Source organism: Cordyceps javanica, chromosome 7, assembly GCF_051103115.1.
Source record: "Cordyceps javanica chromosome 7, complete sequence".
Lineage (NCBI taxonomy): Eukaryota > Fungi > Ascomycota > Sordariomycetes > Hypocreales > Cordycipitaceae > Cordyceps > Cordyceps javanica.
In genome coordinates this window covers 1,273,455-1,292,382 of record NC_139301.1, presented here as the reverse complement: position 1 = coordinate 1,292,382, position 18,928 = coordinate 1,273,455, and the positions used below count along the sequence as shown (strand labels likewise).

Here is an 18,928-nt window from a genome sequence, read left to right as displayed (position 1 = left end):
ATCATCTACTGCTTGTGAGTTTTTATAACGCGTCGGGAGTCATTCTCTGGTTGAATTGGTAATTAGATTCGGTTTCGGCAATTCGGCCGAATATGAACTGCATTCTCTTACAATTGCATTGTAAGAATAAGGGCCAATGGCAAGATTCGTGAGAAAGTAAGACAACTCCCAAGGCCGAAAGCTGCTACTCGGACATCACCACAATTTTGGTGGAGTTACAGGGGCCTGTCGCGATTATCCGTGGTTTCGCCGGCGCCGGCCTCGACATATAATTTGTCCCCAGGCTCCTATTCATGCTACAACTGTTTATATCCAAGAAAAAAAAGTACCTTGAAAACTTTGGTTCTTCTCTAATGTTCTCTGAACTACCGCATTATCTGAGGGTAGAGGGTGAAGCCTGGAGGCAGAACTTGAACACCCAAGAATTACAACTGGGACCTGTATCGACTTTGATCAGAATATTGTGTCATTTGACGAGCTTTTTATGAAGCTCAGAAATTCTATAGTACATGAGATGCTAGATTCAATGACGTAGAGAAATTGGTAATTGGTCCTCCTGCTTTAATATACAGCCCCATCGCCTGAGCCCAGCTCCCAGAAGATTATTCCAGAGCGACAGCGGTTAGCTTCTGCGCTGCTCGGAAGGGTAAAACTCCGAACGAATGAGTTCGGGGTGGTCGTGGATTGTTGGGTACAGACCCATGCCTTGAATTCTGCGGATCATTTTGGCAACTTTCCGTTGGTTGACCGGTCGTAAAGCAGTCTCCTTTGAGTGCTTGATCTGTCCCGAGCTAGTCGTGAACTCTTGGATAAGAGAAAAGTTCTGCGTGTCTGTTAGTTTTCATTGTCGACTTACACTGTCCTCATTGTGCCGTCGTCTTCATACCTTGTACATGTCCAATGGGCGCAGTCCGAGAATGTCCACGACGTCGGCCTCACGCTGATTTCTTCTGCGCCACTTGTCCATTTCGCGGGGGCTCAGATCGTGAGGCGAGTAGACATCGCCTGGCACCCATCTACGTGGCATTTGCCGGAGGTAGTCACTGGACATCTTGCGATTCTTAAGGAAGTCGACTTGCTCCTGTTTCATGAGGAGACCGGCAGCAGCACGGTCCCTGTAGGCCTGGCCGATGCGGTGCATAGAGCTGGCGCCAGGACTTCTGCCACTGGCTCCGCCGACGGACATGCGGTCCTTGTTGATGGATTGAAGTCGGCTCGTCGAGGACGGCGTCTGTTGTCGGGCTGGTGGGTGAATCTCGCGCGGCGGCTGAGCGACAGCCGCGGTGGACGAAAACGGCCGAAGAAAGGACAGATGATGATTCGAGGGAGCGCGCACGGCGCTCAGCCCTGGTAGTCGCATTGGCATCGCGTTGTGCCGCTGAATGCAGTCGAAGTTGGGATTGAAGGAACGAGTCGCGCGGCCTGGAGCTCTACTTGGCATGGAGCATTGAGGATTTTCGGTTCGAAATTCCAAGGAGAGAGGCTGGCCAACCAGATCTTAGCATGAGACCCACAGCGCCTTGTACAGCAACGTCAAGCAGTGATCGCGGCAACGTGAGTACGAATAAAATAAAGAGAATAATATGGTAACGTCAAGAATAGCAGAGGGATAAGTCGTTTGTCCAACGCGATAATGAGATTCACGAAGTACACTACATAGAAGAATTTCATGTGTTCCACCAGTATCATTTTTTTCCCAAAAAGGGCAGGCTCAAAGGCAATGCACCATCACATTGACTAGTTCTTGAAGAATCCAGAGTCAAGTTCCAAAAAATATAACAACTTCATCTGACAATAAACCTCTATGTTGCGAGCGTGCCGGAAAACTTGCTCAACTGTCGGCGCTATCACCAGCACCTTGGCGCACTTTGGCGGGTCGGCAGCCGGTCCTCCGCGCCCGTGAGTGAAGCCCCACAAAACTTTTTTCAGCAACTTTCTCTTGGAGATTTTGAGGCGGCCGATACTGACAATTCATTCTTGCAGCGAGCCACCACGACACATTCCGCAGACTCGCCAAGATGGTGCGCAAACTCAAGTATCACGAGCAAAAGCTCCTGCGCAAGACGGACTTTATCACCTACAAGCAGGACAATGGACACCGTGACAAGGAAGTCGTTCGCCGGTACAACATCCAAAAGCCGGAAGACTACCAAAAATACAATCGCATCTGTGGCGTACGTATACTCTCCCCACGCGCGAAAAAAAGAAAAACAAAAGGAGAAAGAAATGGAAAAAGAGATTATGCGCAGCCTCCAGGAACCATGTAGGATGACATGTCTGCTAACAAAGATGCGCGCAGTCGCTCCGCCAACTTGCCCACCGCCTCTCGCTCCTCCCGCCCGACAACGCCGTCCGCCGCAAGCACGAGGAGCTGCTGCTCAACAAGCTCTACGACATGGGCATCCTGTCGTCGGCGTCGAAGCTGTCGGCCGTGGAGCACGGCGCGACCGTCAGCGCGTTTGCGCGGCGGCGCCTGCCCGTCGTCATGACGCGGCTGCGCATGGCCGAGACGGTGCAGGCCGCGACCAAGATGATTGAGCAGGGCCACGTGCGCGTCGGCGTCGAGACCATCACGGACCCGGCGTACCTGGTGACGCGATCGACCGAGGACTTTGTGACGTGGTCGGTCGGTAGCAAGATCAAGCGCAACATTATGAAGTACCGCGACCAGCTGGACGACTTTGAGCTGCTGTGAGCAGGGCGGCCAGGAGGGGGCGGAGGTCGGACTGTGTGAGATTGGGAACGAAAAATGGGGCGGTGCCTATGGATCTCTCGCATTGGCGTCTGGAATCTCAAAGTTATTTCATGTTTCGGTCTGCGTTTGTTTGGGGGTTCGAGCATTTCCAAGGCGTTATGATGTCAATCAGGACTTTGATCACTAGTGGAGACAGGGAGGGCACTGCTGAAAAAAACTATGCAATAGTCGGAGAATGGATCTTGTATGGAGCTTTTGTTTCGATCTCGATTGGTCAAAAGATGACGGCATTCCATGAAAAGGAAAAGAGTGTTCGTGCACAGCTCTTGGAAGGGTGGCAGGTCAGAGTATCCGAGTGTGAAGCTCTGGCAAGCAAAAGCAGCCTAGGTGTAGGGAAGTGGGCATAAAAATACAATGTCGCGCTCAGAGAGATCAAATTTGCGTGTATGAGCATCCAATTGGAAAGCTCACATGTGGAAATGTGCGGCTATGCGTGCGTCGGAGTAGTTCCGCTTGGGTGTGGGCGTGTCAGCCGGGCTTGTCAACACACACCACGCCCGGATGCCACCATGAGGATTTCAGGGCTTGTGCCCATGAGTCGGATCGAATTTACCAAGAAACCTTGCCACGTATCTGCCATCATGTGCTTTTTTCCGTTACCTAACCTTTGTCCCTTTTTCTTCAGCAGCTGGTGCGGGTGAACCTGGTGGAGGACGAGGAGGACGTGGCCATGGGGGGGGAGGGAGCTTCCAGAAGATTTATAAAGACGGCACGCTGGCCGATAATTGACTGGATGTCGTCCCTGGCTGTATACACTTACCCCGAGGACGAGATTGGTTGTCATAAATTCCTGCACAGACCGTGGCTTGTGTGCTTCCTTTCCAGGACGTGAGCATAAGGTAGCTTGGAGGGGTGTGAGTTGCAACGGAGGCGCGGCCCACTAGACCGGGGTACCCACTTTAACTCGCCCCAAAGCACTTTCAACGCTGAACGCCTCCGTACCAGTCTGCCAGTACAGATTATTGCACTAACCTAACAGCTTTCCCTCCCCCCCCCCCCCGCCCCCACAGGCCCCGAGGCTGTCGCCGCCCAGCTCCGGGCTTGTTGTCTCGTCAAGCCTTTTTCTCTGCCCGCGCCCTCCTTCATCCGGTATGCTAGCCACACACCCAGTCTGCCAATGATATAAAAGGGAGCCGGTTGCCCTCTTGCGCCTCTCCCACATCTCCGCGATTCATTTCCCATACCTCTTCTCTTTTTCGCAGTAACTCAGTCTCCCTGCTCCTAGTCTTGCTCATGTAAGTCATACATATACCACCGCCTTTCATAAGTGCCTTGTACTTGTGCCTCTGACACTCGTCACAGCAAAACATATCTACCTCACTATCCTCCTCTTCATCGTCACTTTTTTACCCGTCGCAGACTTTCTCTTTTGTTTTCTGCCCGCGGCCTCTGTGTCATTTCCCACAATGGGCCTTAGAGAGGATGTGGGCGACTTCGCCATGAAGATGATTGGTCCTTGGATGTTTGTCGGCATGGCAGTGGCTCATTTTCCCCAGACGTTTGCCTCCATCGTCGCCTCTGGCCAGTATTCCAAGCTCTTCTCCCCCTCCGAGTTCCTCGCCGTCAACTTTGGCAAGTTTTGGGGCACCGTAGGTCCCAACATCAGGGAGGACTTCAAGCCCCGCGTTATCCCTGTCCTCCAGGGCCGCGTGCGCGACGGCAAGATTGTCGAGGAGCCCGTCTATGAGCCCGTGTCTGGTGTCGTTATGGAGATCGGCGCCGGCAGCGGCATGTGGATGGACGTCCTGGCCGGCTTTACCGCCGCCGGCTCCTCCAACGCTGGCGGCGACGGCCCCGCCTCCAATTTGCGCAAGCGCAAGACGGATAATGCGGGCGGCGGCGGCGGCGGCGTCACCAAGATTTATGGCGTTGAGCCCAATGAGATTTCTGCGGCCTCACTTCGAAAGCGCGTCACCGAGACCGGGCTCGATGGCATTTACCAAGTCGTGCCTGTGGGCATTGAGCAGGTAACCGACCCCACCGCCTGGGACGGCGTGATCCCAGAGGGCAGCCTCGACTGTATTGTTTGCATTTGCTGTCTCTGTAGTATTCCCGATCAGGAAAAGAACATCCAATACCTCTATAAGCTTCTCAAGCCGGGTGGCCGCTGGTATATCCATGAGCACGTCAAAGTCACCCGTGGTGGCATTCTGCTGCGTCTTTATCAGGGTAAGTGCTTCTCCGTGCCTCGAATTTTCTTTGCAATAGTCATACATACTGACAATTCCCCGTCCTCGCAGCGTATGTTGGATTCTTTCACGGTATGGTGATGGGTGGCTGCACGCTCTGTCGCTCTACCCTTCAGAACATCCTGGCTGCGGGGCAATTTTCAGAGGTCAACGTTGCCCAGCCTGAAGGTGAGGATGGATTTGAGGTGATTCCCTGGGTCATGGGTGTCCTTAAGAAGTAATGAGAGAATTGTTGATAAAAAATTGTATGAGGAACGGCGTTTGGGTGTCGGAGTGGCTATGTCGGGTGAGGCAATAACGTCTTTTAGTAGTACAAGCTGTAGTAAATTACCGTTACACTGAAGTACAACATCTCACAACTCGAGTGGGCTGTGTTCACTGCACGAGTTTATATCCACCGTGCTTTCCAAGATAGCTCGAAAATTCAAGATGCGCCCAAGTTTCCGAAGGAATGCTTGGCTGCTTCTATGTTGACCTAGTCCCTTAAGAAGCCCCTCCTCTTGTTCCGCCCTAGCTCGGAGCTGAACGCATCTAGGCTCACTGCCTCCATTGCACACTCAAGATTACTCTTTCCGTGCGTGCTGCGCTGAATTCGAAGTCTCCACTGCCCTCGTTTGATGGTCCAGCTACTCCCTTCGTGGCCCTCGCCCGAGGCGGCGGCTTCTGTACGCCGGCGTTTGCGCGAGTTTGCGCCCGCAGAATCTGCATTCTCAGCCGATTGCCCATGAGAATGTGCGTGTTCTTCTCCGTCCAGCGTCACAGAAGCTTCGGGTCCGAGCTTGACGATAACAAGATCCTCACTCAACGACGTGTTACCCGGCACCGCTGGCAGTGATCGGGCCCCGCCAGAGGCCATAAGCAGGCCTAGGGGCTGAGTCGTCGGGGGGAGGCCGAGCTTCGTCGCAATGACTTCGAACAGCTTGGCAATTCTGGTGCGTGTGTCGCCAAAGAATTCGGCCCGTGGTCCGTCGTCCATGAAGTGAATACGGGTTGTTTCGCCTCCAATTTCGAGTACAAGCTCCGCGGAAACGTCGTCTACATACGGCCGTGCGTAGTTGATCCAGCCCGTCATGGTCTCTTCGAATCCACCTTCCTCGAGATCCTCTTCCGCCCGGTCGTGAATAACATGGATTCCACTTTTCTGTATATTCTCCAGCCGTAAGACGATTTCATTGCGCTGCCTTGACGAGTTGAAGCTGATGGAGTGAGGGATCAGCTTCTGTTCGAGACCTTTGAAATGGAAGTAGCGTGCGTCACGCAGCAACTCATCGCGGTGAGTCTCGTCTCGGATGTTCACGGGGTAGCCGTGCAGCAGGTGCAGCAGTTCTGCGAAAGTATCGGCACTTCGGTTTGGAACGCTTGGCGGGAGGATAGATGGCGGTCGTATAAGCCCTTCGCGGTCGAGACCAGGAAATACTTCGTCGCGTCGGGCAAACAAAAGACCAAAGCCTAAAGAAAAGTAATTGGGAGAGTTCCCCGGGTCGGTAAGAACGTCGCGCGGAATCTGGAACTCGCGATGGCCGATCGAGATAAAGATGCTCTCTTCATAGAGCTGGGACATGAGCTTGGGCACTGGCATGCTAGGTCAGCTAACCGTACTCGTTGCAACTCTACTAGGCGACCTACAGTTGTAAAATTGTGCGTCGGCAAAGAGGCGCACAAAATGAGTGCCGTCGCGGGGCTGTATGTGATAGCCTTGCAAATGAAGCGCTATATCACCAAATGTGACAGGATCGCGGTCGATGTATAGTGTGCGGATGCTGGAGGAAACATCTTGGCCGTTTTGCTCCGCCGTCTTTATTTGGCACAAGAAGTACTGCGAAAAGTAGGATGGCGCTGTCATCCCAGGTTCTTATTAGTCGCATGTTGCGAACAAGAATTGATCGCCAAAGCGCTTCGACTCCTGCTCACCGTCGGATGAGATGGATGCTCCAGAGAGCTTAAAGAGCTCGCCGCCTATTTGAATAGGAAACACACGCTCGCGGGGAAGGATATCCGGTATCTTGTGAATGGTCTGCTCGGTGTGGCTTCCGTCGCTCGCGGCTGCTGGGGTCGAGGAGGCCATTACGGTTGCGCGTGACGGCGCGGCGCGATTTGGAGGGTATCAGCAGGATAAGAAAGTTAATCAGACTGAAAAATAAAAGATTGAGAGTCGCAGTGTGTGTTGACAAATTATTTATCGCCGGAAGAGCATTGTGTTGATTGTCGCAAGCTGCATTTTGTTAAGTAGAAAGGCTTCTCGAAGCGGCTCGCAACGGCAGCGTGGAGCTGGCGTATCATGGTGGGCCAACGACGTGATCCGGAGGCCATCGGCCTGGGGTACGCCGCTGCGCCGCACTGTAAAACTCGTTAAAAAGACTGGTTAACCAAACCTGTCAACAATATCTCCCTACAAATTTTATAACGGAGGGCTACACTGCTGGAGCCAAGGCAATTTCAGTATAGACACCTAACCGACCTAAGACTGCATGCTAATGGCGAGCACCAACGCATTGCACCTAGCTCAAGTAGTCATATGGAATCAAAGAGGCACGAAAATTGATTTTATCACTTTTGACCGATGTGAAAAAATAGTATTCACTCGCACATAAAATTGAGTGCGATGCTGCCTAAAAGTTGTATCACGTGGTGACGCTCCTCAACTTTTCCACTCAACGCGCTCTAGGGCGCGTCCGCTCCCAATCCCAGCAGAAGTCCGCAAATGATGCAGGTCAGCGACAATGGCCTCGGCCGACGGTACACTACCAATTGTCATATTGGACAGCGATGATGACAACTTGGGAGATTATGTGAAATCTGACGTAAAATGCAAGGGACAAGAGAAAAAAAGAAAGGCTGAACCCACATTCTCGGAAAAGGTGGAATGGACAGATGAATCCGACTCTGTGCCCGTCACAAAACCTAAAAAGAAGCGCGCAAAGAGAAAATCGGCACCCAAAAGGAGAAGCACGGGGTCCAGTGGTTCAACAAGGGATGCCGACGGCGTTGTGCCTGAAGACGACTGGCAACCCGGGTTGCCCGACTATGTGACTGAGCGGCGACAGCACTTTGATACGGACAGGAAGAAGCACCATGAAGCTGCGCTTATGCTACCGCCGGACTACACTGGCATAGATATTGACGGCAGCGATGGTATCGAAAATCTCGCTGAACGCCCAGTTTTCCCTCATGGTAGTGGTATTCGCCCGGTGAGGGGGTACGAAGACGTCGAGCTACCACAATCTGCCGGCCTCATCCCAGCATCAATCGCCCAGTATCTACGCGACTACCAAATTGATGGCGTCAAGTTTCTCCATCGCAAATTTGTCTACCAAGAGGGTGGCATTCTCGGTGACGACATGGGCCTCGGCAAAACGGTGCAGGTCGTCGCGTTCTTGACCGCTGCTTTTGGAAAAACGGGCGATGAGAGAGATCAACGAAGGCTACGACAAATGCGCTGGTACAGCACTGATCGGTGGTATCCGCGCATCCTAATCATATGCCCCGGGTCGCTCCTGGTGAACTGGAAGAATGAATTGGATCGTTGGGGCTGGTGGCACGCGGAAATTTACCATGGGCCGAACAAAGACGACATTCTCGGTACAATGAGGGCAGGCATGTCGGAAATCATGATCACCACCTACGACACATACAAGAATAGTCGCAGTGCTGTCAACATGGTTCAATGGGATGCCGTTATCGCCGATGAATGCCACAGACTCAAGGGACACAACTCAGAAACGACCAAGGCCATGAACGAGATCAACGCGCTCTGTCGCATCGGGCTAACTGGCACAGCTATCCAGAACAAATACGAGGAGCTATGGACACTACTTGACTGGACCAACCCAGGCAACTTTGGTACCAGAACAGAATGGAGCCAGACAATCAGCAAGCCACTCACCGTCGGCCAATCCCACGAGGCCACCTTGGCTCAGCTGAGCCTGGCAAGGCAGACGGCCCAGAAGCTTGTGAACAATTTACTTCCTCGCTACTTTTTACGGCGAATGAAGAGTCTCATTGCTGACCAGCTGCCCAAAAAAACCGATCGCGTCGTTTTCTGCCCGCTGACTGATCTGCAGACGCAGGCTTACGACAACTTTCTCGACAGCGACGACGTCTCTGTCATACGAAACATTTCAGATACGTGTGAGCACGACAAGAAGCAGGGCTGGTGCTGTGGGAGATATCTTGGCAACGGTCGAGCCTGGCAAAGCGCCGTGTTCCCCAGCATGATGTCTCTGCAAAAGCTCTCCAACCACATGACCCTTCTCGTGCCATCAGCGACTGACCTGGACGGCAAGCAGAGCTCGGAGCTTAACACGCTCCAGATTTGCGTGCCTGATCAATGGCAGAGCCTGTATGCGCAGCGCGACCAGATTGGCAACCTCGTTAACCCCGAATTTTGCGGGAAATGGAAGGTCATGAAGAAGTTGCTCAAGTTTTGGCACAGCAATGGTGACAAAGTGCTCGTCTTTTCTCACAGCGTCCGTCTGTTGCGGATTCTGCAGCATCTCTTTACCAACACGAGCTATACGGTAAGCTATCTAGATGGCAGCCTGAGCTACGAGCAACGACAGGAAGTCGTCGATACCTTCAACTCCGACCCGACGCAGTTTGTTTTTCTCATCTCAACCAGAGCTGGCGGTGTCGGCCTCAACATTACATCGGCCAACAAGGTTGTCATTGTTGATCCGCATTGGAATCCTTCCTACGACCTTCAGGCACAGGACAGAGCCTACCGTATCGGTCAGACTCGAGATGTTGAAGTGTTTCGGCTGATTTCGCTTGGTACCGTCGAAGAAATTGTTTATGCACGACAAGTCTACAAACAGCAACAGGCCAACATTGGCTACACTGCGTCATCGGAGCGTCGCTACTTTCGTGGGGTCCAGCAGGATGCCGATCGCAAGGGCGAGATCTTTGGCCTGTCCAACATTTTCACGTTTCACAGTGATAGCGGCCTGCTGCGGGACATTGTCAACAAGACCAATATTGCGGAAGCCAAAGTTGGCGTGACCCTCGCAGAAGTGAACATGGACCAGACGTCAAAGGAAGAGGACGATGTTGTCGTCGTAAAATCCGAGCATGGCGATGACGACAATGGCGTCGGTCAGCTAGCTGCACTCCTCACAGCGGAAAACCAGAGACCGAATCCACATGCCCGGAAAGCGACACCGCGTAAGAGCGATGCCATACAGGCCATCCTCGCTTCGGCAGGGGTGGAGTACACGCATGACAATGCCGAAGTCGTCGGCACCTCAAAGATCGAGGAGCAGCTCTCGCGCCGCGCCGCTATGGCTTCGTGGGCCGGTGACGTGCGCGGCCAGAGCGCTCTGTTCGCCGGCAGCCAGGACAACGGGATCCAGGACCTGGATGCGCTGCACAGCGTGTACAACCCCCCCGAGGACGTCCGGCTGCGTCAGTTTTGCGAAATGGGGCGCGAGTTTGGCTTCGCCAACGCGCAAGACTTTGCGCTCGTCGTGGAGGGGTGGACGCAGGAGGAGCGGCGGGACTGCCTGGACACCTTTTACAGGAGACGTCAGGAAAAGATGGCGCGCGAGGCGGAGCGGAGGATGGACGAGGAAGATGCCGACATCAAGAAGCGGGAGCTCCATGACGGCTTTATCCTGCAGAGCGTCGAGGTGAAGAACGAGGACGTCAAAGCAGAGTCAGGCATCAAGCAAGAGTCCGCGAGACATGAGACCAAGAGCGAAGTCAAGGACGAGGTCAAAAACGAGGTCAAAAACGAAGTCAAGGGCGAAGTCAAGGGCGAAGTCAAGGACGAAGTTAAGAACGAGGTCAAGAATGAAGTCAAGAATGAGGTCAGGAATGCGTTCAAGGATGAGGCCGAGAATGAGATCAAAAACGAGGTCAAAAACGAAATCAAGGGCGAAGTCAAAGATCCAATCAAAGACGAGGTGAAGCTGGAGCCTGGTGGCGTCAAGCATGAATCTCGTGCAAAAGCAGAGCCCGAAGATGTCAAGATGATAGATGTCAAGAACGAGAGCGAGGGCAAGAGGGTGTCCATCTTTTTGATCGGCGACGATGACGATGACGATGAGCTTTGAAGTAACCTTTATGATACCCCCAACTACCAGGAAATGCTTGTTTTTAACTTTTTGCAATATACGCACGGCCCGTGAAATGACCTTTTTTTGCTTTAGGTGTCATTAAATTGAATTCATTTCATGCTTATTCTTTTGTTTTATACAAATTTTTTTCCATCCCCATCTCATCTCAACGACTCATCAGCTCCACGCCATTCCTCACGACGCCAACGACGGCGCCCGTCTGAAGGACCTCGCTGCCGCCGCCCGCGACGCGGTGCTCAATCTCGGCGAGGCCGTCCAGCCACGTAATCAAGACCTCGGGTCCGACGTCGAGCCTGGCGAGCTCCTCGGACAGCGCCGTGATGACGTCGGCCAGCGCCAGCCCCTGCAGGCGCTTGATCGAGTTGACCGTGTTGAGGCAGCTCGTGACGTCGGCGGTGCTGAGCAGCGTCGACATGATCTGCTTGATGGCGTCGGGCGCGGGGGCGGCGATGCAGTTGTAAATGGTCTCCGTGGTGATGTTTTCGCGCTGAATCTCGTTTTCGGGGATTTTAGGCGCGCCGGGCGCTCGTAATGGCGTGCCTGGATCCATGTGCGTTAGACAAGGCCGTCAAGAAGAAACTTCTTCAAAGACAAATAACTTACTAGACGCGTGACACGCTTGCAGCACATTCAGCGCTCGTCGCATGTCGCCCTTGCTGAGCTTGACCAGCGCATCCACGGCCTCGGCGCCGATGCGCACGCCCTCCTCGTCGACAATCTTGACGACCAGCTGACGGATGTCGCCCTCCTTGAGGGGGCTGAAACGGAAGCGCGTGCAGCGGCTCAGCAGCGCGGGGCTGAGCTTGTGGGCGTAGTTGGCGATGATGCAGAAGCGCGCGTTGGCCGTGTACTTTTCCATGATGCGGCGCAGCGCCATCTGCGCCGTGTTGGTCATGGCGTCGGCCTCGTCGAGGATGATGAGCTTGTAGCCCGCCATGGGTGCGGACGACGACGATGACCCGCCTGCGGCCGCCGCCCGGCCGCCGCCGCCGCTGCCCATGCCGAATATCTGCTTGGTGCTCGCAAACGTCTTGATCTGCTCGCGCACCACGTCGATGCCGCGGTCGTCCGAGGCGTTGAGCTCCAGCACCATCTGGCGCACCTGGGCGGCGCCGTAGATGCGCCGCGCGAGCGCCAGGATCGTCGACGTCTTTCCCGTGCCGGGCGGGCCGTAGAGTAGCAGGTGCGGCAGGCGGTTCGAGTCGACAAACTTGTTGATGGTGGCGAGGATATCCTGGTGGCCCTCGACGTCGTCGAGCGACTCTGGTCTGTATTTCTCGATCCTGTGAAACTTTTGCGTTGGTGATCAGGCGGATTATGGAAGAGGAGAGGAGGGGAGGGGGGGTAAGCAGGTCGTCATTTTCCCTATATGGGGTATTTTCGTACCATGGAAGGGTATCTTCAGCCTCGACGGGCAGGTTTGCTGTGCTTCGCTTGCCTTTGCTGGCATCGGCCGAAAAGACGACATCCTTGTTCTGGGCGGGCGCAGAGTCCACGTCCATCTCGTCCTCAAAGTCGGACATTTTGGCGACGAATTTTGTCCGTGGCGTTTGTTCTGTTGGCCAAGTTGACGTGCCGTGCAGCAATTGGGTGGCGTCTGGGGGGTGATGGATCGGTTTACACGGTTGTGCAGGAAATCGCCCGTCAAGAATTGAGGTTGGGGAGACGCGCCGCCACGCGCCGGCGACGTGAATCCATTAAACCGCCTCCACCCTGTGGCCTGGCAAGAACCACTACATACCCTATATGGCTTCACGGATGTTTTAAGGCTGCGTTCTCTTTCGACTCGCTTTGGATTTTATCTGTGTATTCTTTACTGTTTTATGTCGGGTTCTATTTGACATGTCTGAATCTGAACGACACATCGCCGAGTTTTGTGGTGTGACGCCAATAGTATCTCGCTGTACACCGCTATATACCGGGTTTATGCGGCGTCGCAGATAATCTCACCTTTCAACAATGGAAAGAATGGCGAAATTTTTTGTCAAAGAACATAAAGACTGATCATTCAAAAAGGAAACCAGAATGATATTAGAGCAGGGAAACAGAAGCAGCAGTGAAAAAAAAAGCGCGGTTCATTGTGGAAGGACGACGACTTCCAAAGTGAGTGGCGCTATAGGTCCGGCTGTTACCTGCTTCCTCTGGCTTCACATGTTGGTCAAATGCCCGAAAGACGAAGAAAAAATCGGTTCGCGCTCCAGGTAGACGTTGCAGTCGGTGGGTATACGCAATGAGTAGTGCTTTCATTATTGCGCGCTTCGATCGCGCATGCTACTCAACATTCATCATCATAACGCCGTGATCAATCCCATATGTACCGCATAATATCTAATGCTGTGGAAAGGGGTTTGGTCCCTGCCCCATCCATATCTTATTTAATGCGTTCGTAAATGATTTGTCCCGAGCCCAACCACCTCAAAAATGATCGGGATCAATGCAACAGCGAACCATGCAATTCCTGCAACAGATTAGTGCCCATTTTACGTCGCCGTGCGTTCAGAACTGATCAAGACATACCAGTATAGACAATCAATTTTGTTACAACTTCGACATCGTACCTTACACGCGGTTTGACAAGTAATGCAAAAACTTCCTTCTCATCGACCGCTCGACTCTGCTGCTCAGTGGGCTCATCGGCAGGTGTCAGCACGGCTTCATTACCGGCAATGATCTGCTCGTAATCTGCCGAGGGGGGCTTCTGGGCGCCTGATGCCAGGGCTTTGCCGGCCTGGTCCTCGGACTTTCCGAGCACATCAAGGTTACTAGACTTGCTCTTCAGGCTGTGGTTGCTGCTGATGCTCTCCCGGCGCTGACGCTCGCGGTAGGCCAGCGTCTCGTACGCATCCGCGGCACTTTGCGGACCAATGGACACGGAGCGACCACGCGTAGTTGGGTGGCGAATACCAGCGACCATGCGAGGAAAGTCGGACGCGGTAGGGAACAGGGTATCGATACGAGAATCAGGCGGCACAGACTTGTACTCGCTGGCGGGGGTAAAGAAGCGACGGGGCAGAGTAAATCCACAGGACTCGATGAGACGGAACAGGTGAGGCAAGCCCTTCAGAAGAAGGGGTTTCATAGTCTCGCGCCATGCAAAGACAATGAGCACACCAAATATGATCCGAACGATATTCAGGCCCCAGCCGAGAGGAGTAACGTCGACAGTGCCGTTCCCAGAGTAAGCGTTGGACACCCAAGGGTCCCAGGGGATCTTGCCGTAGGTCCATGACCCGAATTCAAGTCCAATAACGACGCCCGCGAACGCGACACTGTCATCGAAGCATGGACAATCATCAGCAGGCTCCGGATGAATGCGCACAAGAACGACAATGACCAAGCAGGCAACCACAGGCGCAACCCAGGAGCTCGAGTGCATATACGCGTCAAACGCGGGACCATAGTAAAACTCCAGCATACCAATGGCGACACCGATGATGGAGCCAATGATGACATCAAGAAACCCATGCATGCCGCAGTACAAACGTCCAAAGACGATGGACACGGCGTAAAAATAAGACAGGCATTCCAGAAACAGCTTCATGGTGGGTGGCAGGGTATTCTCCGGGCTCTTCAGAAGCAGGATACCGTACACGGCCACAGATACCGCATTCGCGCTATGCGTTGAGGGAAAGCCGTACTCGAGCGCCGCCGACCCGGACATGGTGATGCGATGCAGCGGAGGGGAGAGCGGCCGTGGCAGCGAGTAAAAGTCCTTGATGAAGCCGGTCCAGAAGACGCCGAGGGCAAGAATGTGCACGAGGCTGCGTATCATGTCAGCATCTTCATCTCCGAGGACCCCTTCGCACGGGGCAAGCAGCAGCAGCCAGTCCTTACCCTTTCCCGAACCAAGCCTGGCCGCACCAGAAGCACATGGGCAGGAAGACCATGAAGAAGGTGTGTGTGCCCAGGTTCGCCGTAATGGCAAAGTAGCTGTCGAGCGCGGGCGTGCGCAGCTTCTCCTGCATCCACGCGAGGTACGGCGTCTCCCATCGGATCAATGGCAGCGCCTGCTGTCGGAGTCGGTATCGCCACGGCGGGAGAGCTCTCTTGTCTAGGCAGGTAAGTTTGCGACGTCAGTCTCGAATCGAGCAGACATGCGGAGAGGGATGGGGGGAAATGAGGAATTTCGGGAACCGGTGCCACTTACAATGATCCAAACTTCTCAGTCCCGCGTCAGGAACATTGCCATTCTCGTGCGACGCACCATTGCTTCGCGTGTTTCCACCCATGGCGCCGAGGTGTGCAATCGTTGCCGGTACGGTGCGGCGCGGCGCGTGCTGCTGCTGCTGCTGGGGATCAGAAAAACGTGCCGGGCGGTAGAGAGGGGGCTCCTTGGCGATGACAGAGCCCCGACTGACGATGGTCTGAGCAGAGAGCAGAGGGCCGGGCTGGGCGCAATGGGTACAATGGGCGAGAAAAAAAACAAAAGCAAAGACGCTCAAAGGAGTGGATGCCCAAAGCCTTGCGCCGTGGGCGACGAATGAACTACTTATGGATTGACGACGGGAGCGTGGAGAGATTGCGTGGAGAACCTCGGGTTCTTGTGCCTGGCATAATGTGGCATTTGCCCGGTGGGGACGGTTTCCGGGGCGGCGGCTGGCGACTCTCAACTGCATGCAGCAGGGACGCTACCGTACGAACAGCCCCATCCATAGGTAGGTAGGTAGGGACATTCGAGTCTCACGGGTCACACCATGATACACACAATTTAATAAACGATAATCATGGTGAAATGGCATCCAAATCAGTATTAATATTATCCAATGCGAGAAAGAAAAAAAGAGAGAAAATAACTCCCACAGTGGCCCAACAACAAAAATCAGAACTTCCTTTTCGCGCCTGTCATGGTCCGCAAACAGAGCAGCACCAATCTCCATTGTGCAAATGTACAATACAGCCTCCCAAGCTCAAACATATATACATAATGTGTCTCCAGATGCAGTCATTACTGGAGTCTCCCCGAAATAAATGCTCCAGGCTTCAATGCTAAAGCAAACAAAAATCAAAACATCAAAAGTGGTACTCGCTCATGGCTATAACTCCCGGTCATGCTTTTATCGTGTCCTGCTAGTAGTGCGGCTGGTGTTGGTGGTGGTGGTGGTGGTGGAGGTAGTTCGACTGGGAGCCCTACTGGCTGTTCTGCTCGCCGCTCTGCTTGTCGGCCTGCTGACGGGCTTTGTTGCGGGCTTTGTTGCGGGCCTGGTCCGGTTCGCAGTCGTTGTATTCGTCTTGGAGATAGTCTTTGGAGTTGTCTTGCTGAGAGGTGCCTTTGTTGATGACGTACTGATATCACGCCTTGCGCTGGTCGGCGCCAGCTTCTTAGGTGGCACCGCAGTCGCTTGGACAATGCTTCGCGCACGTCCTCTCCTCTCTCGAATCTTGGCGAGCGCTTCTTCGCGCGTCATGGTTGGCGTCAGAGCCGGGTCCGTAAGATCAAAGCTGGCGCTACTGCTGGCAGAGGGTGTTCGAAGTTTTTCGTGAAAAGAAGAGCTGTGCTGGGAGGATTCATCGCGCACCGGCACAGTAGTCGTCGTGACTTTGAACCGACTTGTAGAAGAATACAGAGTAGGTGTGGGCGACCCAGCAGCCCGGTGACTGACGTCAATATCATCAGCAGCAACAGCATCGCTAACGGCAAACTCTAGAGCATCCTCGAGAGCATCCCCGAAAGCAATGTCAGTCCTGGGTTCGGAATCCTCCACAGTCGGAATGTTGAAAGTCTGGGGAATCGCGGGCTCTTCCTCGCTATGAGGCGCGCTCAGCAGAGACTGAAGAGAGGTGCGGTCTCTGCCGATGCGCTCTCTCGACATGATGGCGCATGCAGGGGGTTCCACTGATGGGGTCCTAGCATACATCCGGGAGCTTCTCGGCTCTTCGATCGCATCGGGGAGGATGATGTCAATATTATCCTCCACCTCGTCAGCAATAGACTCTGCTTCAAATCGCTCTTCCAATGCCGCAGCTTCAGCTTCTTGCTCCGAGACTGTACGGAACACTCCTTCTTTAGGGCAGAAGATGGTGCTGGTTCGTTCCTTCTTCGACTTGACGATCATCATCTCATGTTCACCAATCGACTCAGGCTCAGGAAGCGACTCGCGGCGCTCTTCAATGTCGGACTCGTGATGGCCCTCACTATGCTGGTCAACGGGAAATTCCGGCTCGAGCTCGGGAACAGCATCAGCCGGCGGCGCAGTGACCTCGTTCACGGCTTCTTCATCTTCCACTTCAGGCCCTTCGATCGTTGGCGTAGACTCTTCAGCTGGCCTAGGTTCTTCAATGGACTCTACAGCAGGTTCGGGTTGCTGCTGGAACTCTTCCACAGTCGGAATTTCAACCGTTGGCTCATGGTACTCGACGGCGAGGATATCTCCTGGTAGTATCTCAGCCTCGATCTCTGACTCTTCGCCAGGTTGATTCTCCTCCACTGTTTCCTCCATTGCTTCGTGTGCTTCTTCGATATCAGGGCTAGGGCTTAAGTGCTGAATCTCTTGTCTTTCGGGCGTCATCTGAACGCCACTCATCGGTTCGGGCCCGTCGTTGGTGGATTTATGGAGGCCAACTGGATCGGTCTCATATTCCTCGTTTGCTGGTTCCTCAGCGGTGGTGGTAGCATCTGCGGAAGCATTCGAGACAGCCATATCGATGGCCTGTGCAGGCGTGGTCGACTCTTCTGGCTCGATGCTCTGTCGCGGAGTGGCTCGAGTCATTTGGCGAGTTTCTTTCGCGCCGGGGCAAGAATGCATTCGGCACTCAGCTTGTAGAAATTCAACCATTTCTAGAGCTCTTTCAGCTCTATGCTTCTCCCAAGCAACTTGCAGTGCAAGTTCCTCTACTTCTATCTCAGTGGCAGCAGAGCCGACCAAGTCCATGCTGGATAGAGAAACACGACCGCTTTCCTTGGCGGAAGCACGCTTACGTTTCTTCTGGAACTTGTTGGGGGATGACAATTCGTCAGTTTCATCACCAAAGGGAAGAGGCAGTCGGCCTTCGGCAGCTATGCGCGCAACTTCCTCGTTCTTGGCGGCAGTTTTGTAGGCATCGCGCTCCTGTTCGACTACCTTGACGCGTTCAAGCGCCTTGTCGAGTTGTTCCTGTACGCCTACTATTTGGTAGCGCGCAGTAAAGGCTTCTTGTTCTCGTACTTGGCTGCGTTCCTTTTCCCGTTGCAGACACTCTTCATTGATTTTGGCAGCTGTGCGAGCTGTTTTGACCTCCTCTTGCAGCTTGACCATGGTTGACTGTGACTTGAAGTTTTCCTTTCTCGCTCGTCGAATTTCTTTCTCCCAAAGGGCTTGAGTATGTGCGTGCGTTTCCTTTGCACGGCCGTAGCTATCCTGCAGGGCTGTTAGTTGTGTTGTGTATCCTGCCTCTGTCTGGCGGCTTACCATGACGGTTTCTAGACGCTCGCCAACTTTTCTTTCCCGGTCTTTGCCTTGCTCAATGGCAATTTGAAGCTGCTTGATCTGATCTCTCATCCGTTTCATCTCCATTTCCGCCTCCTCTCGCCCGAGAACAGCTCTCTTCAGCGCGTCGTTCGTTCTGCGCTCCAGCTGCCTGGATTGCCCAGACATGTTGTTGAACTGGCTGATTTTTTCTAGTACCGGGCTGTCATAGCCATCGGTCCTGAATGGCGTCATCTGGGATTCGCGGCGTTGGTTGACGCGGTCTGGCGTTGACGTCTGAAGCGGGCTCAGCGGCCCCGTCGGTGTCAAACTCAAGCTCTCGTCCATCGTGAACATGTATCTTCTATGTGCTGGTTGCGCGGGCGTATAACAGCAACTCTTCAACTAAAGACGACCCCACATCTATCTCACCAAGGGTTAGTGGTCGTAGGTGCGTCGCAAAATTCCTGGGTAAGTCGCGATCTTTTGTGCGTTGATATTCACGAAAGTCTGTTTACTGTAGCACTA

The 18,928-nt window shown here is 53.8% G+C and overlaps 7 protein-coding genes across 7 annotated transcripts; 3 read left to right on the top strand and 4 right to left on the bottom strand.

The window, feature by feature from the left end:
- Nucleotides 1–622: 622 nt before the first annotated feature.
- On the bottom strand, nucleotides 623–1,366 carry V2A60_009912 (ribosomal protein S18; the record flags this gene model as incomplete). Its single annotated transcript, XM_083261176.1, has 2 exons — nucleotides 623–823; nucleotides 887–1,366. The coding sequence occupies 2 exons, from the start codon at nucleotides 1,364–1,366 to the stop codon at nucleotides 623–625; spliced, it is 681 nt and encodes a 226-aa protein (XP_083117302.1).
- A 652-nt stretch (nucleotides 1,367–2,018) lies between these two features.
- Nucleotides 2,019–2,695, top strand: V2A60_009911 (snoRNA-binding rRNA-processing protein IMP3; the record flags this gene model as incomplete). Its single annotated transcript, XM_083261175.1, has 2 exons — nucleotides 2,019–2,174; nucleotides 2,300–2,695. 2 exons carry the CDS (start codon nucleotides 2,019–2,021, stop codon nucleotides 2,693–2,695), a joined length of 552 nt encoding a protein of 183 aa, XP_083117301.1.
- A 1,466-nt stretch (nucleotides 2,696–4,161) lies between these two features.
- V2A60_009910 (S-adenosyl-L-methionine-dependent methyltransferase) lies at nucleotides 4,162–5,165 on the top strand (the record flags this gene model as incomplete). The annotated part of the gene is made up of 2 exons (XM_083261174.1): nucleotides 4,162–4,924; nucleotides 4,996–5,165. The coding sequence occupies 2 exons, from the start codon at nucleotides 4,162–4,164 to the stop codon at nucleotides 5,163–5,165; spliced, it is 933 nt and encodes a 310-aa protein (XP_083117300.1).
- A 254-nt stretch (nucleotides 5,166–5,419) lies between these two features.
- On the bottom strand, nucleotides 5,420–7,009 carry V2A60_009909 (uncharacterized protein; the record flags this gene model as incomplete). Its single annotated transcript, XM_083261173.1, has 3 exons — nucleotides 5,420–6,516; nucleotides 6,571–6,780; nucleotides 6,856–7,009. The coding sequence occupies 3 exons, from the start codon at nucleotides 7,007–7,009 to the stop codon at nucleotides 5,420–5,422; spliced, it is 1,461 nt and encodes a 486-aa protein (XP_083117299.1).
- Nucleotides 7,010–7,664: 655 nt separating this feature from the next.
- On the top strand, nucleotides 7,665–10,994 carry V2A60_009908 (P-loop containing nucleoside triphosphate hydrolase protein; the record flags this gene model as incomplete). Its single annotated transcript, XM_083261172.1, has 1 exon — nucleotides 7,665–10,994. The coding sequence occupies one exon, from the start codon at nucleotides 7,665–7,667 to the stop codon at nucleotides 10,992–10,994; it is 3,330 nt and encodes a 1,109-aa protein (XP_083117298.1).
- A 169-nt stretch (nucleotides 10,995–11,163) lies between these two features.
- On the bottom strand, nucleotides 11,164–12,541 carry V2A60_009907 (activator 1 subunit 3; the record flags this gene model as incomplete). The annotated part of the gene is made up of 3 exons (XM_083261171.1): nucleotides 11,164–11,558; nucleotides 11,622–12,301; nucleotides 12,405–12,541. 3 exons carry the CDS (start codon nucleotides 12,539–12,541, stop codon nucleotides 11,164–11,166), a joined length of 1,212 nt encoding a protein of 403 aa, XP_083117297.1.
- Nucleotides 12,542–13,393: 852 nt separating this feature from the next.
- V2A60_009906 (phosphatase PAP2 family protein) lies at nucleotides 13,394–18,748 on the bottom strand (the record flags this gene model as incomplete). Its single annotated transcript, XM_083261170.1, has 7 exons — nucleotides 13,394–13,476; nucleotides 13,536–14,779; nucleotides 14,853–15,069; nucleotides 15,166–15,371; nucleotides 16,150–16,258; nucleotides 16,303–18,352; nucleotides 18,404–18,748. The coding sequence occupies 7 exons, from the start codon at nucleotides 18,746–18,748 to the stop codon at nucleotides 13,394–13,396; spliced, it is 4,254 nt and encodes a 1,417-aa protein (XP_083117296.1).
- Between the last annotated feature and the right edge of the window lie 180 nt (nucleotides 18,749–18,928).